This window comes from Diabrotica virgifera, chromosome 6, assembly GCF_917563875.1.
Source record: "Diabrotica virgifera virgifera chromosome 6, PGI_DIABVI_V3a".
In the NCBI taxonomy this organism is placed as follows: Eukaryota; Metazoa; Arthropoda; class Insecta; order Coleoptera; family Chrysomelidae; genus Diabrotica; species Diabrotica virgifera.
The window spans coordinates 135,410,438-135,424,429 of record NC_065448.1 but is presented as its reverse complement, the minus strand read 5'-3'; the positions used below and the strand labels follow the sequence as shown (position 1 = coordinate 135,424,429).

At 31.0% G+C, this 13,992-nt stretch overlaps 1 protein-coding gene across 2 annotated transcripts in view; it reads right to left on the bottom strand.

Moving 5' to 3' along the window:
- Positions 1-361: 361 nt before the first annotated feature.
- Positions 362-13,992, bottom strand: part of LOC126886040 (DALR anticodon-binding domain-containing protein 3) — a 54,748-nt gene continuing 41,117 nt past the window's right edge. For both annotated transcript variants that reach the window (XM_050652882.1, XM_050652881.1), the window contains one exon: positions 362-554. In XM_050652882.1, the coding sequence (XP_050508839.1) occupies positions 435-554 (120 nt within the window). In that variant the 3' untranslated portion in view covers positions 362-434. The remainder of the gene's footprint in view (positions 555-13,992) is intronic.

Below are 13,992 nucleotides of genomic sequence, written 5' to 3'. Positions count from 1 at the left end.
CAATTTGCAATTTATATAAATTTTGCAATACATTGTTTTTGTTTTACTTAATTATCTTATAATATACTGTATATTGACGATTTATCTAATTTAATAAATTGTATGTTGTTATTTTTTTGACTGTATGTAAGCTTTGTCCATAAAATTGTAAAAATTGTCAGTAATAAAGCATATTTTTCTATTCTACTCTATTCTAAACGAAAACCGAAGATGAAATATCTACAACGATAACCAATTTTGCAATGTAATGATCCTCGTAAAACTTGCGTATTGCATTTTTTCTTAGCTGTGCCACGTTATTAACTTGTGGTGCTATTGCAGTCAGCAACAGATAGTCAATAAATTAAAATTAATAAAACAATTCTAAAAAATAAATATATTTATTTCATCAAATATAAAACTTAAAAAATACATAACAACTGAATTATTCAGCTTTACATCTCTTTGATAGGTTCGATATTCAATAGATGCAAAGAATTGTGGAAAACACACTGTAGTGCTTTTAATAGATATATTCTTGCATGAATAATTGAAAACATGTGCTCCCTTGGGTTCTGAAAAAAAAATTATTTCAATTAATGAATGTAGTAAGTAAAAGTCATTAAATCTTTCATTTAAAAAATAGAAGAAGTCAGTACCAAATTAGTACATTCATTCAAGCAATTCACCTCGCCATTCTAAAGGCATTCATGGATTTGTTTGAAATTTTGACAGTAGTTCAAAAATTATGCAAATAACAAAGCTGACTTGTAGTCCAGGAACCAAAGCTTTTCACCTCGCAATTTTTACAGAATGGATTAATTTGCTTGAAAATTTGAGAATAAGTAGTGGATAGTCCATGATTCAAAATATATATGATGCCGACAGGCGCTTTTACCATGGGGGTGGTTGCCACCCCATCTCGGGGGTGGAAATTTTTGAAGTTATACTTCTTTAGGCGCAATTGAGAGTAAAATTTCATAATACTGCGCGCATGCGCACACAGACAGTACGGTGTTTAGTTGCTATCTTTCAAGTTATGTATAAATATTTCAGTGCAAGAAAAGGTGTGAAAAGAATATATTAGTGTTTTTAGTAAATATATTTATTCTAATTTTTGTGTCTTTGGATTTGTCTTCCTCAGGAGTAAGATGAGTATTATTAAAACATTGTATTGTATTTTTTATTATACTTCACCTTGTCTGTTTGTTACCGTGAATTGTCATTAGGTACGTCCGAACCGATACAGACACAGTCCTCGTAGCGTATTTGGTATAGCATTCGGCCAGAGATCGAGAGGTCTTGAGTTCGAATCAGGAGCAATCCTATACTTTTTTTATTTTGTTTGAAAGCGGTAAGCACAAAATTAGTTTGGTGTTTAAAAAAAATTAAAACAAACTGTTTAAAGTATATTTTTCTACAAACGAGTGCTACTCCTATGAAGTATGGAGTATGGAGAAAAATGTTACTTTAAAGCACTAGTGCTTTAAAAATTTTAAGGCACTGCAGTTAAAATTAAAATGTCAAATTTTGAAAACAAACGTCAAAATATTATATTTCATTTATTAACATTAATATTAACAGTACAACTTGCGCAATTTGAAAAATGTTTTTTAGAAGGTTTTTTAAAATTTAATTTAAACTGTATTATTGCATTTTTAACACGTTTGTAGAAAAAAACTATTAAAATTTGTTAGAATATACAACAATAAAATTAGATAGTAGATGTTATTCTATAGTTGTTATGATTTACGTATTGACAGTATAGGCAGTTTTGATGTAATGTCAAGAAAAATGTAAAAATGGAATGTCAGTCAAGTTCAAGTAAAAGGTATTGTCCTGTAATTGAGAATGAATAAATTATAATTTTTGATATATAAGACGTTTGTAGAAAAAATATTGTATGATATACGTGTTAAAATTACATTTTTAACACATATCATAAATAACTATTATTTTTAAGAAATCATATAATAGAAGTATAACTTCTTACGTGCGTACAAAGTACACACACATTCTTTTTTTTTTATTATATTTGGACCGCAAAAGTTAAGAAGAACATTCATTCTAAGCAAAAAATGTTCTATACATTTTTTTGATAAAATTAATAGTTTTTGATTTATTCGCTATCGAAAGTGTTAGTTTTATATCTAAAAAATCAATGTTTTTCGATGGTATACTCATTTACGATTCACTCAATTTTTGCCGTAGAACAAATTTTATCAAACCACGTTCTTGGAAATTAAATTACCTACAGTTTCATATTTAAACATTTCTTCGTATCTCTGATGCTAATCTTTCTATTCTGAAGAAAATTGCATTTTTTACCAAATTGCAAATATTCTTTATCCGCTTTAAACTTCAGTTGTTTAAAAACTAATCATTCTAAGCCAGTCAAACTTCTAGAATCTATTAATAATACATAAATAAAGAAGAGTAAATAAGGTCACTGACTAAAAACACCGCTAACTTACATTATTATGCTTCCAATTGGATTTCTCCTTTTTTTTTCAAAAAAATATATTGATTTTTTAACCGTAACTTTTTTATTTTGTATTTTAGAAAGTTCTTTAAAAAAGAATTTTGTAGGTTTTTACAAGATCTATAAGGGTATTAATATTAAATCTTTTTAAAATTCTCAGTCACAAAAAGAGGTGGCATTGAAAGAGTTGGTAAAGGTGGTTTTTGCATGATATTACAAGTTTTAATTGTCAATAGCGCACTCAATTTTTGCCATAAAAAAAATTTTTGCAAAATAATTTCTTGGGAACTAAATAAGCTACAATTTCATAATTAAATATTTTTTCGTATCTCTGATGCTACTCTTTCTATTCTGAAGAAAAGGGCATTTTTTACCAAACTACAAAAACTCGTTATTAGCTTTTAACTCCATTTTTTTAAAAACTAATCATTCTAAGCCGATCAAACTTCTAGAACCTATTAACAATACATAAATCAAGAAAACCAAATCAGGTCAATGACAAATTTTAATTAAGGTGGTGATTAGGGGGTTGTTTACGATCACTTTTTTGTCGAAAAAAAAAATAGGGACTGACATTCTTTTCATTATAAGTCACTTAATTTTTTTAACTAGAGATTTTTTTTTATTTCCGGAGATACATATTTTTAAATACTTTAAATTAGTTTCAACAAGTTATTGTCGAAAAATGAATAGTTTATCCGTCCTTTGACTTTAAAACTAGAATATTTAGCATTTGACGAAGAAGAGCCAACATATAATAAAGTATAGCTGGATTACTATTGGTCTTAAAGAAAATAAAAAAAAAACGGTTTTGATTATTTTTTCAAAAGGTACATTTTTGTTAAGTAAAATTGTTTTCATAAAACGAAAACTTTTTGAGTTATTAGCAGAAAACTGATTAAAAACATTGATTTTTTCAATATAAAACTAACACTTTCGATAGCGAATAAATCAAAAACTATTAATTTTATCAAAACAATGTATAGAAGGTTTTTTGCTTATAATGAATGTTTTTACCAACTCTTGCGGTCAAAATATAATAAAAATTTCCACCCCCGACATGGGGTGGCAACCACCCCCATGGTAAAAGCGCCTTTCAGCATCATATAGATTTTGATCCTTGGAGAATCCACTACTTATTTTCAAATTTTCAAGCAAATCGATCCATTCTGTAAAAATTGCCAGGTTTTGTCCTATTTTAAGCTTCATTACTTGGACTATTGGTGCCAATGTATGCTTCCACCCCAGGGGTGAATGCCACCCTTTCTGGGGGGTAGAAGTTTAAAATTTCAAAATGATACAGGGAATAGAATTTTATGAAGAAAATGTAGAATTAACTTTTTTACTTCACTTAATAATTTCTGAATCACTCGCGATTGAAATTTCCAAAAAAAACACGTTTTTCAACAGTTTTTAGCGAATAACTCGAAAATTATCCATTTTCAGGAAAAACCATCTGTATTAAAATTGAGGCTTATAAAAAACAAAGAAAGTAGTCAGTTTTAATTAATAAACAGTAATAAACTTATTTATTGAAAGTGTAAAAAAGAATGTTAGAAAGCCTGTGGATGCAGAAAAGCTGGATTAAATGCTCCGTTAATTTGCATCATATAATTACGATGAAGAGGAACAAACGGCGACTATTTTTGAAAAAGCTTTCGATGCAATCGAAAACGAAGAGGAGTGTGGTGAGTCTAATAGTCACACCACAGATGATGCGGACGAAATTTCGGTATGCGATATCTCGATCGGTGCTCAGGACGAAGTCGTAACACCTGGTCCATCAGGAGCAGCAAAACGAAGAAGATTGCGCCAAATTTCTAAATAAATAATGCATCATATGTGGATTAGGCCTACAGGGGAAACCACAATAAAAAAATGCTCCGCTTACTCTATCTTCAGTTGGTGTGGAAATTAGATTTTCTTTAATGTCTATTGAAATACATTTGCGGCGCTCGTACGCCAAAAACGATTGATTGTATAAAAAAAAATTATAAATACATAAATTTCAGGAATTCTTTCTAGTTTAATTTTGTACATAAGTGTTTTTTCGTAAAATGTACATAATTTTCCATTATGGCGGCACGAGCGGCGAAGATACGAGGTAGTAAAGTTAATATTCGAAAAGAGCATACCGAAATCCATAGAGTTATTAATTTTCAACACTCCCGGAAAACTGTCCCGGTAAAACTACCAAATGATTGGACTATATGTCCGATGACATAATTTTCAAAAATTCCAGCAAAAAATTTCAACGACCTTGTTTGACTGTGAGTAAGAATGTGGTGTGGATTAGAAGTTAAGTAATAGTGGAAATTATGACTGTGTGTTTACAGTACCATTATTGTGGAAAGTAGCTTCATATCCAAATAAAACATATTCGAATATGAACCATTCCTAAATTTTTTCCTGCGCTACTCAACAACTACTCTTTTTTCTTTTATTATAGTTATGCACGTTAAACTCTTAGTGCAATTATGCATGATATGGATGCATCTTGTTCTTTTTTTAATTCTTCCTACATAACGGCCACTAATTACAAAAGCATTTACAATTTCCTCTTGAACCAAGGTTACTAAGGATTACATTTAATTCATTTTCTGTATTTACAATAGTTTTTGTTCCATCAGATGTCTCCAAGATTTGTCCAATCCGTTAAAACTGTTCGTGTAACTTTGAAAAACTTCTGTTCTTGGTTGTCGTTTATCAGGGAATTGCTGATGATATATTCATGTACATAACTAGTAGGACATTTTTGTTACACTTTCCTAGCACAAAAACCAATTAATCAGTTGCTTCTTAGAAAAATGCATGAAAAATGTCAAACTTTTAAGCAAGTATGTATGTATACAGTGCGTCTATATAACTTGGAATCATATGGGAAACTTTTATTATTTAATTTTACGAAAAAACGTTATTCTTCATAAAAAGCTGTGCATGATCTAAAACCTGAGATAGAACCACCTGATGTCAAATATAAATCTTATACGCGATAGGTCATGGGGAGGCCTTTGTCTTAGAGTGGATGCAAACAGTCAAGAAGAAGAAGAGGATACGGGGTATGTCCAAAAGTATGAATTTCGCTCAAGAGTAAAGTACCTGTACATCAACAGTGTCCGAACAAAAACCTTATTTCCCTATGTGATTTTGGCTACAGGTTACTATCTACATACATATATATATATATATATATATATATATATATATATATATATATATATATATATATTGTCATAGATAAAGAAAAGCAGAGAGGAAAAAGAAGAAAATCTAATTATCTAATTGTATGCTAATTTTTATTACGTTAAAATAGTTATTTTCTAATATTTAATTTTTTTATTCACCCTGTAAAATAGATACCGATTTCAATTACCCAGTATTGTATTGTAAGATATAAGTTTTTCTTATTCATAATGTTAAAATAATTCTATGAATTTTGGACAAATGCTTTTATCATGTAACAGTGCAGTTACATTCAATAGACAGTGTTTCTAAGAACAATTAGCGGCAAAAGCGTTTGGAGGCGTTGATATGACGTAGTAAGGATATTTGTTTGGACGAATGGAACTGCAGGGACGAGATAGATTGAAGGATGTCAAAAAAAATGGTTTTTTCTTTTTGACAAGACAAGAACGAGATGCGGTGTGTTTTAGAGAGCTGAAATAGAAGGTACTGTTGAAGAATGAGTAACAAGTGTCGGTCTTCGTAAATTAAAAAGCCTTATAGGTGCCCGTATATAAAAAGCACAAAGTAAAAATGTTATTTTTGGAAGTCAAAAGAAAATTCAATGTCAAGTGAAAGCAGCTGTACTAAGGTATCCAAAATACATTGTTCTCTCCGTCAATAGTCTCTGTTTGCCACACTTTTGGTTTTTTTTTGGTTGCATCGACCTCTATGTGGAGACTCAAGTGAAATGGGACATAAACTTTTTCGTGATTTTTAAATTGACATAAACTTTCACAGAAACCTTTTCGTGATTTTTAAATTGACTTTTGTTTACTAGTTATAATTTAATTTGTATTCATACTGGGTAATTTTGATTTCAAAATAATTTGCGGTATTTTTCAGAATTGTTTTCATTATTTTGCACAAGCATTTCTAGATTCATAGATTGTCTGTTTTCACAGTTTATTCTATTATTAAACATTTGTGTTTGAATTATTTGGTATAATTAATTTTTCTTTAATATACGGTTATATTTTATTCTTTTTATTTTTATTTTTCCATGAGTTTTTTCTGAGTATTGGTTTTGCATTTCTGCGATTGGATGATGTAAAACCCTGAGATAAATTTATTAAATTGAGCTAGTCCAATCAAAGTAGATATCAATAAGTAGAATCAAAACAATATTGTCGCCCAAGCGTGTGAGGCAAAAGCAGAAACACCAATACCCAGACAAAGTGTACTGGAAAATATATAAATTCTTACAGGATTTTTCTAATTTTTTTTCTCTCTGCCAAATTTCGACAAAGTATTTTTGATTTTTATTATTCAAACCTTTTTCGCTTTGAATAATCTTGGAACAGTTTTTTTACATAACCAGATATTTTTATTTGATCAACATTCTTGTGGAATAGGCAAAGATAATAGTTCGGTTGGTTTGTACGTTCACATTGTTAAGTCTAGAAAAAGGAAAGAAAATGGAGACAAGACTCAACAAAAAACAAAAGGAAACAGAAGAACGTTATAGCGAGGAAGGAATAGAAAATGTAGACGAAGAAATTAGTATTACAGAAACAACAATCAAGGAGAGTACCACAGAAATGTCAACAATGGATAGGATATTACAAATGCTACAGATACAGGAAGAAAACAGTAAAAGACAGGAAGAAAACAGTAGAAGACAAGCAGAAAAAATAAAAAAAAGTATAGATGAAAACAGTAAACGACAAGATCTAGGTTTTAAACAAATGGAGCAGAGACTAGAACAGCATAAAGAGGATGTACAAATGTATTTAAAACAGATGAAACATGAAGTAGAGCAGAAAACAAAGAAAATTAGCCAACATTTAGAAAAACATACCAAGAAACTACAGAATTTGGAGAAACATGTAGAAGATAGAGACGAGGAAATAGAGGATAGATTTAAAAAATTGGATAAGAAATTATTGGAAGTAAAATCACAACATAATACTGGAGAAAGAAGACAAGTAATTATACACAATGGAGCAGAAAATAAGGTCCAATTTGGCGGGGATATAAAGAAACAGCACCCAGTCCCGTTTATTAGGATGCTTAAAAATAAAAAACAAGGATATGAAGAGTTTGAAGAGGCTAAGGATATGATAAGGACTCATTTTAAGGATGGAGCAGCATTATGGTTCGAGAGTAAGCAAAATGAGTTGCAAGATTGGGAAGAATTTGAAAGAAAATTTTTGAGATATTATTGGGGAAAAGAGAAACAGATGGTCGTGAATAGTGAACTACAAAATGGAAAATATGATGAGAAACTAGGAATATCCGAAGAGAAATATGCATTGCAAGTATACGCCAGTGGGCAATATTTAAATTATAATTATTCGGAAGAACAGCTAGTTGAATTGATAGCAAGACATTTTGACAATACAATGGAAGACTATGTCACCTTGCAAGGATATAGGGACATGGACAGTTTATGCCAGTTTTTAGTTGTAAGAGAGGCTCGAAGAAAAGAAAGAAGGACCGGTAGACAAACGGAAAACAATGGGAACAACCAAACAAACCGCACAAACAACTACAGACAGTCTCGTAATGAAAATCCTTACCGATACAATGGATATAGGGATAATGAGGGACAAAGATATACAAACAATTTTAATCAAAATAGATATGAACAGAATAGAAATGGATATCATCAAAATAGATTTCAAAACAGTGGGAGAAATTATAACAATCAACCATATCAGCCAAATGCAGGTCGGGAAAATTTTAATAGAGGAAACCAATATAACAACAACAATGGACAAGGAAGAGAACAGAACAGAGAAATAAACAGCCTAAGTTTCACCAGAGAAGGAGAAAATGAACAAGGACACCAAGAAATGGACAATGTGGAAGTAGAAATCAATAGAGCAGGGTCGTCTTTTCAGGAAGGCACTCACTAAAAACAGGGATAAAATTTAATTCAGGAATATATACTCACCCTAGGGAATTTATCACTTTAGCGGGAAAAAAGATTGAATACGTGCGTAATAATTTGGTTATGGTACAGGGGTATATTAAAAATAAAAAGGTTGATATACTTTTGGACACTGGTTCAGAGGTATCATTAGTTAATAAACAATTGATAAAGGATTTAGGACTAGATTCTCAAAGGTATAATATTTCTCGAATAAGGTTAGTGAGTGCTAATTCAAAAAAGATTTCGACTACGAATGAGGCTATTGTTTTGACATTGAGATTTAAAAATAAAGAATATTTGATTAATTGTTTTATAATTGAGGACATGAAGTATGATATTGTCATTGGAGTGGATGAATTGGATAAGTATGGAACGAAAATTAATTTTGCAAACAAATATATAAAATTTGGAGAGGACATAATGGAAGAAGGTTTAAAGGAAAAAGAAGATGAGCAGGAAGTCAGTACAGCGCCGAATAAGGTACGCACATCAATAACTGACAAGAAAGATGAAAATAAAGAGGTGCAAGAAGATGACACAGGAAATGAAGTAGATGTTTTGACAACACATTTTGAATATAAGAAAATGAGAAGTGTGGCATCGCAAACGATGGACACCGATGAAAGAAAAGAGGGGAAGAAGAGGAGGAGAAGAAATAGGAAAAAAAGAAGTGTGACGCCGATACAGGTGGACACAACTTTAGGACAAGAAGAGAAAGAAGAGGAAGAAGGAAATTTAGATGTCAGTACTGCGCCGCAAAAGGTGGGTACAAACATGACGGAAAAGGAAGTTGAAATATTGGATGAGGAAGAAGCTGTAGTTTTTGAAGAAGAAGAATCGGAGAAGGAAGAGAGAGAATTTGAGTTCAATATGTGTACAACGACAAGGAATTGCGAAAGTGAAGAAGAGACATCAATAGTTTGTGGAGAAGAAATGACGTCTGACTTAAAAAAATTACTGGCAAGACATACGGGATTAATCAATACAGAAAATAGAGCAGCGACAAAATACGAACACACGATTAAAATGAAAAACTTATCTAATTTCCGCTCGAAGACATATCCTATTCCATTTAAATATAGAAAAGATGTAGGTCAAGAAATAGATAACATGTTGAGGGATAAAATAATTGAAAGATGTGATTCACAATACATAAATCCAGTAGTCATTGTTAAAAAAAGTAATGGGGACATAAGGATTTGTTTAGATGCACGTAATTTGAATTCATGTACAGTGCCCCAATACGAGGCCCCGTTGAATATAGACTCAATTTTTGGTAGAATCACAGGATCTAGTTTTTTTACCAAATTGGACTTAAAACACAGTTTCTGGTTAATTCCTTTAGCAAATGAATGTAGGGATTACACTGCTTTTTCTATCGACGGAGTGGTATATAGGTTTAGGGTAGTGCCATTTGGTTTACAAAGTGCATGCGCGGCTTTGGTAAGGGCATTGCACACGATTTTAAATAAACACGGTGATTTTGTTTTACATTATATCGATGATTTGTTGATTTATTCTCATGATATGTCTAGCCATATGAATCACATAAAGATAGTTCTCAAAGAACTAGATGAAGCAGGTTTAAAATTAAACATAGGAAAATGCAAGTTCTTTCAAAAAGAGGTGATTTACTTAGGTTTCAAACTAGACAGGCAAGGCATAAGCCTAGACGAAGAGAGAGTCAAGATCATAAAAGAATACACACGTCCAACAAATTTAAAAACACTGAGAGGATTTTTGGGAATGATAAACTATTTTAAGAAGCTCATCCCAGACATAAGCCAAAAGGAACTGTCATTGATAGGTCTTTTGAAGAAAAATGAAAGGTGGAAATGGGGCAAAGAGCAGGAAGAAGCATTTCAAAATCTTAAGACAGAATTTGCAAGTGGAAGTAAGATATACCATCCGATATACACAGCACCGTTTATTTTACGAACAGACGCTTCGATGAATAAGTTTGCAGGGGTGTTATCCCAAATACAAGAAGAAATAGAAGTTCCAATATGCTTTGTGTCCAGAGTAACAAAAACATACGAAAGACGATATAGTGCGACCGAGCTAGAATTTGCCAGTATTCTTTTCTGCGTGAATAAACTACGTTTTTATCTATTGGGATCAAAGTTCACCATAGAAACAGATCACGCTGCTCTCGTTAATATCATGAAGAATAGAGTAGTAAACAACAGAATACACCGCGGTATTTTATTACTACAAGAATATGATTTTGAATTCAAATATATCAAAGGAAAAGATAATATCATCGCCGATGCTCTCACCAGAGATGAATACTTCAATAAAGAAGAAAAAATGGAATTTCAGGTTGGAATGAACATTCTAAGAGACGACGACGGAATCTATTCATTAGAGGAGGTCATGAGAGACCAAGAGAATCTGGAAGAACAGGAAAAAAACAGAGCAATACAAGAAAATGGAATTTATATAAAAAGAACGGAGCAAAGAGAACTGTATATGATCACAAACGAACTGGCTAACAAAATATTGATTGATATACACCGAAACAATGGACACATTGGAAGTAGGAAAAGCTTTCTGGTATTCCGAGAAAATTATATTTGCAAAGGAGATCATAAGTTGGCAAAAGACATTGTGAAAAGATGCGAGGTTTGCCAAAAATATAAATCGAGGAACTTTAAAAATGAAAACATACCTAAGAATATAACATCTGGCCAAAAATTAGATCTTGTAGCCATCGATATGTTGAGCGAACTGATAAGAACTCCCCGTAGAAATAAGCACATTTTGGTGATGGTGGATATTTTTTCGAAATTTGTAAAATTATACCCTTGTCGAACAACAAAAGGAAATGAAATATTACGAAAAATAGACAATTTTTTAGAAGAAGTTGGGACACCCAGGAAAATACTGCTAGATAATGCTACGTATTTTAGAAACGATAGATTTACAGGTGAGCTACAACAAAGAGGAATAGACACTGTATTTACAAGCATCAGACATCCTCAGAGCAATCCATCGGAAAGATATATACAGGAAGTAACAAAGTTTTTACGAATTGCATCTAATGGACAACATACAGGATGGGATAGAAAGATGGAAGAAGTAGAAGAATACATAAACTCTATTCCAAACACAATAACCAAAGAGTCTCCGATGTATGTGATGAAAGGAAGAATGCCACCTAGACCATGGGAAGAACCAACAGAAAGAGAATATGAAGATGTAATAAACAAAGTAACTACAAGATTAAGAAGAAGTGGAGAAAAATACATCCAAAGAAAGCAAAGACAACGGCGAAGAAGATCTGTTACATTTCAACAAGGTGATAAAGTAATGGTGAGAGCACTCAGAGTGTCCAATTTGAATAACGGTGTTTGTGCGAAATTGATGCCAGTATTTGAAGGTCCATACGTCGTGCAAACAGCAAATGGGGTAAATAGCTATAGGATAGGGTACATAGAGAATGGCAATATTAGGGGTATATTTAATATAAACGATATATACCGGTATTTTGAATAAAAATTTGTAGAAACATGTAAATAATTTAGATACTAAGTATAGAAATAGGAGATAGGATAAAAGCAAAAGGATTGAGTAATTTGGGTATAAAAGAAATTTTTTTTCTATCTAAAATTTTGTTCATACCCAAGGTCGGGGAAGTTGTCATAGATAAAGAAAAGCAGAGAGGAAAAAGAAGAAAATCTAATTATCTAATTGTATGCTAATTTTTATTACGTTAAAATAGTTATTTTCTAATATTTAATTTTTTTATTCACCCTGTAAAATAGATACCGATTTCAATTACCCAGTATTGTATTGTAAGATATAAGTTTTTCTTATTCATAATGTTAAAATAATTCTATGAATTTTGGACAAATGCTTTTATCATGTTAACAGTGCAGTTACATTCAATAGACAGTGTTTCTAAGAACAATTAGCGGCAAAAGCGTTTGGAGGCGTTGATATGACGTAGTAAGGATATTTGTTTGGACGAATGGAACTGCAGGGACGAGATAGATTGAAGGATGTCAAAAAAAAATGGTTTTTTCTTTTTGACAAGACAAGAACGAGATGCGGTGTGTTTTAGAGAGCTGAAATAGAAGGTACTGTTGAAGAATGAGTAACAAGTGTAGGTCTTCGTAAATTAAAAAGCCTTATAGGTGCCCGTATATAAAAAGCACAAAGTAAAAATGTTATTTTTGGAAGTCAAAAGAAAATTCAATGTCAAGTGAAAGCAGCTGTACTAAGGTATCCAAAATACATTGTTCTCTCCGTCAATAGTCTCTGTTTGCCACACTTTTGGTTTTTTTTTGGTTGCATCGACCTCTATGTGGAGACTCAAGTGAAATTGGACATAAACTTTTTCGTGATTTTTAAATTGACATAAACTTTCACAGAAACCTTTTCGTGATTTTTAAATTGACTTTTGTTTACTAGTTATAATTTAATTTGTATTCATACTGGGTAATTTTGATTTCAAAATAATTTGCGGTATTTTTCAGAATTGTTTTCATTATTTTGCACAAGCATTTCTAGATTCATAGATTGTCTGTTTTCACAGTTTATTCTATTATTAAACATTTGTGTTTGAATTATTTGGTATAATTAATTTTTCTTTAATATACGGTTATATTTTATTTTTTTTATTTTTATTTTTCCATGAGTTTTTTCTGAGTATTGGTTTTGCATTTCTGCGATTGGATGATGTAAAACCCTGAGATAAATTTATTAAATTGAGCTAGTCCAATCAAAGTAGATATCAATAAGTAGAATCAAAACAATATATATATATATATATATATATATATATATATATATATATATATATATATATATATATATATATATATATATATATATATATAGGGTGGGGCATTAGTGTGACAAAGTCCAATTACTCGTTTGTCGTAAGAGATACGAAAAAAAGTTATTTAGGTAAAAGTTGGGGCACACATAGTACCATAATTTAAAAATATTTTCAAATATACAGGGTCGTCCGTATTGACAGGGTGACACAAACTTATGTTTTTTTTAATAGAACACCCTGTATATTTTTACATTTTTGGATTCTCCTCGATGTTTCATTTCTTAAAATATATGGTTTTGTAATATTATACGAGGTAGTTTAAAAGTTAATTACGTTTTTTTGTTAATTTCGTAGCAAAATCTACACCCTGTAGAATTTTAGTGATTTGACATCAAATTTTTATTTTATGTTCAAACGATTTTTAATATAGTCTACTATTGTTAAACATTAACAGTATAGTGAAATGTGTAATTTTAGTATACAGGGTGGGTCGAAACTCGGAATGAGTATTTTCTGAGTTTTTTAAATGGAACACCCTGTATTTAAGTATTGTAATGAAATGATATTTTATGGTACTATTTTATTTCTTAAGTATTGCCTATACCTAAGTGCTTTAATTTGTAAGTTATTCGTGATTCTTTAAGC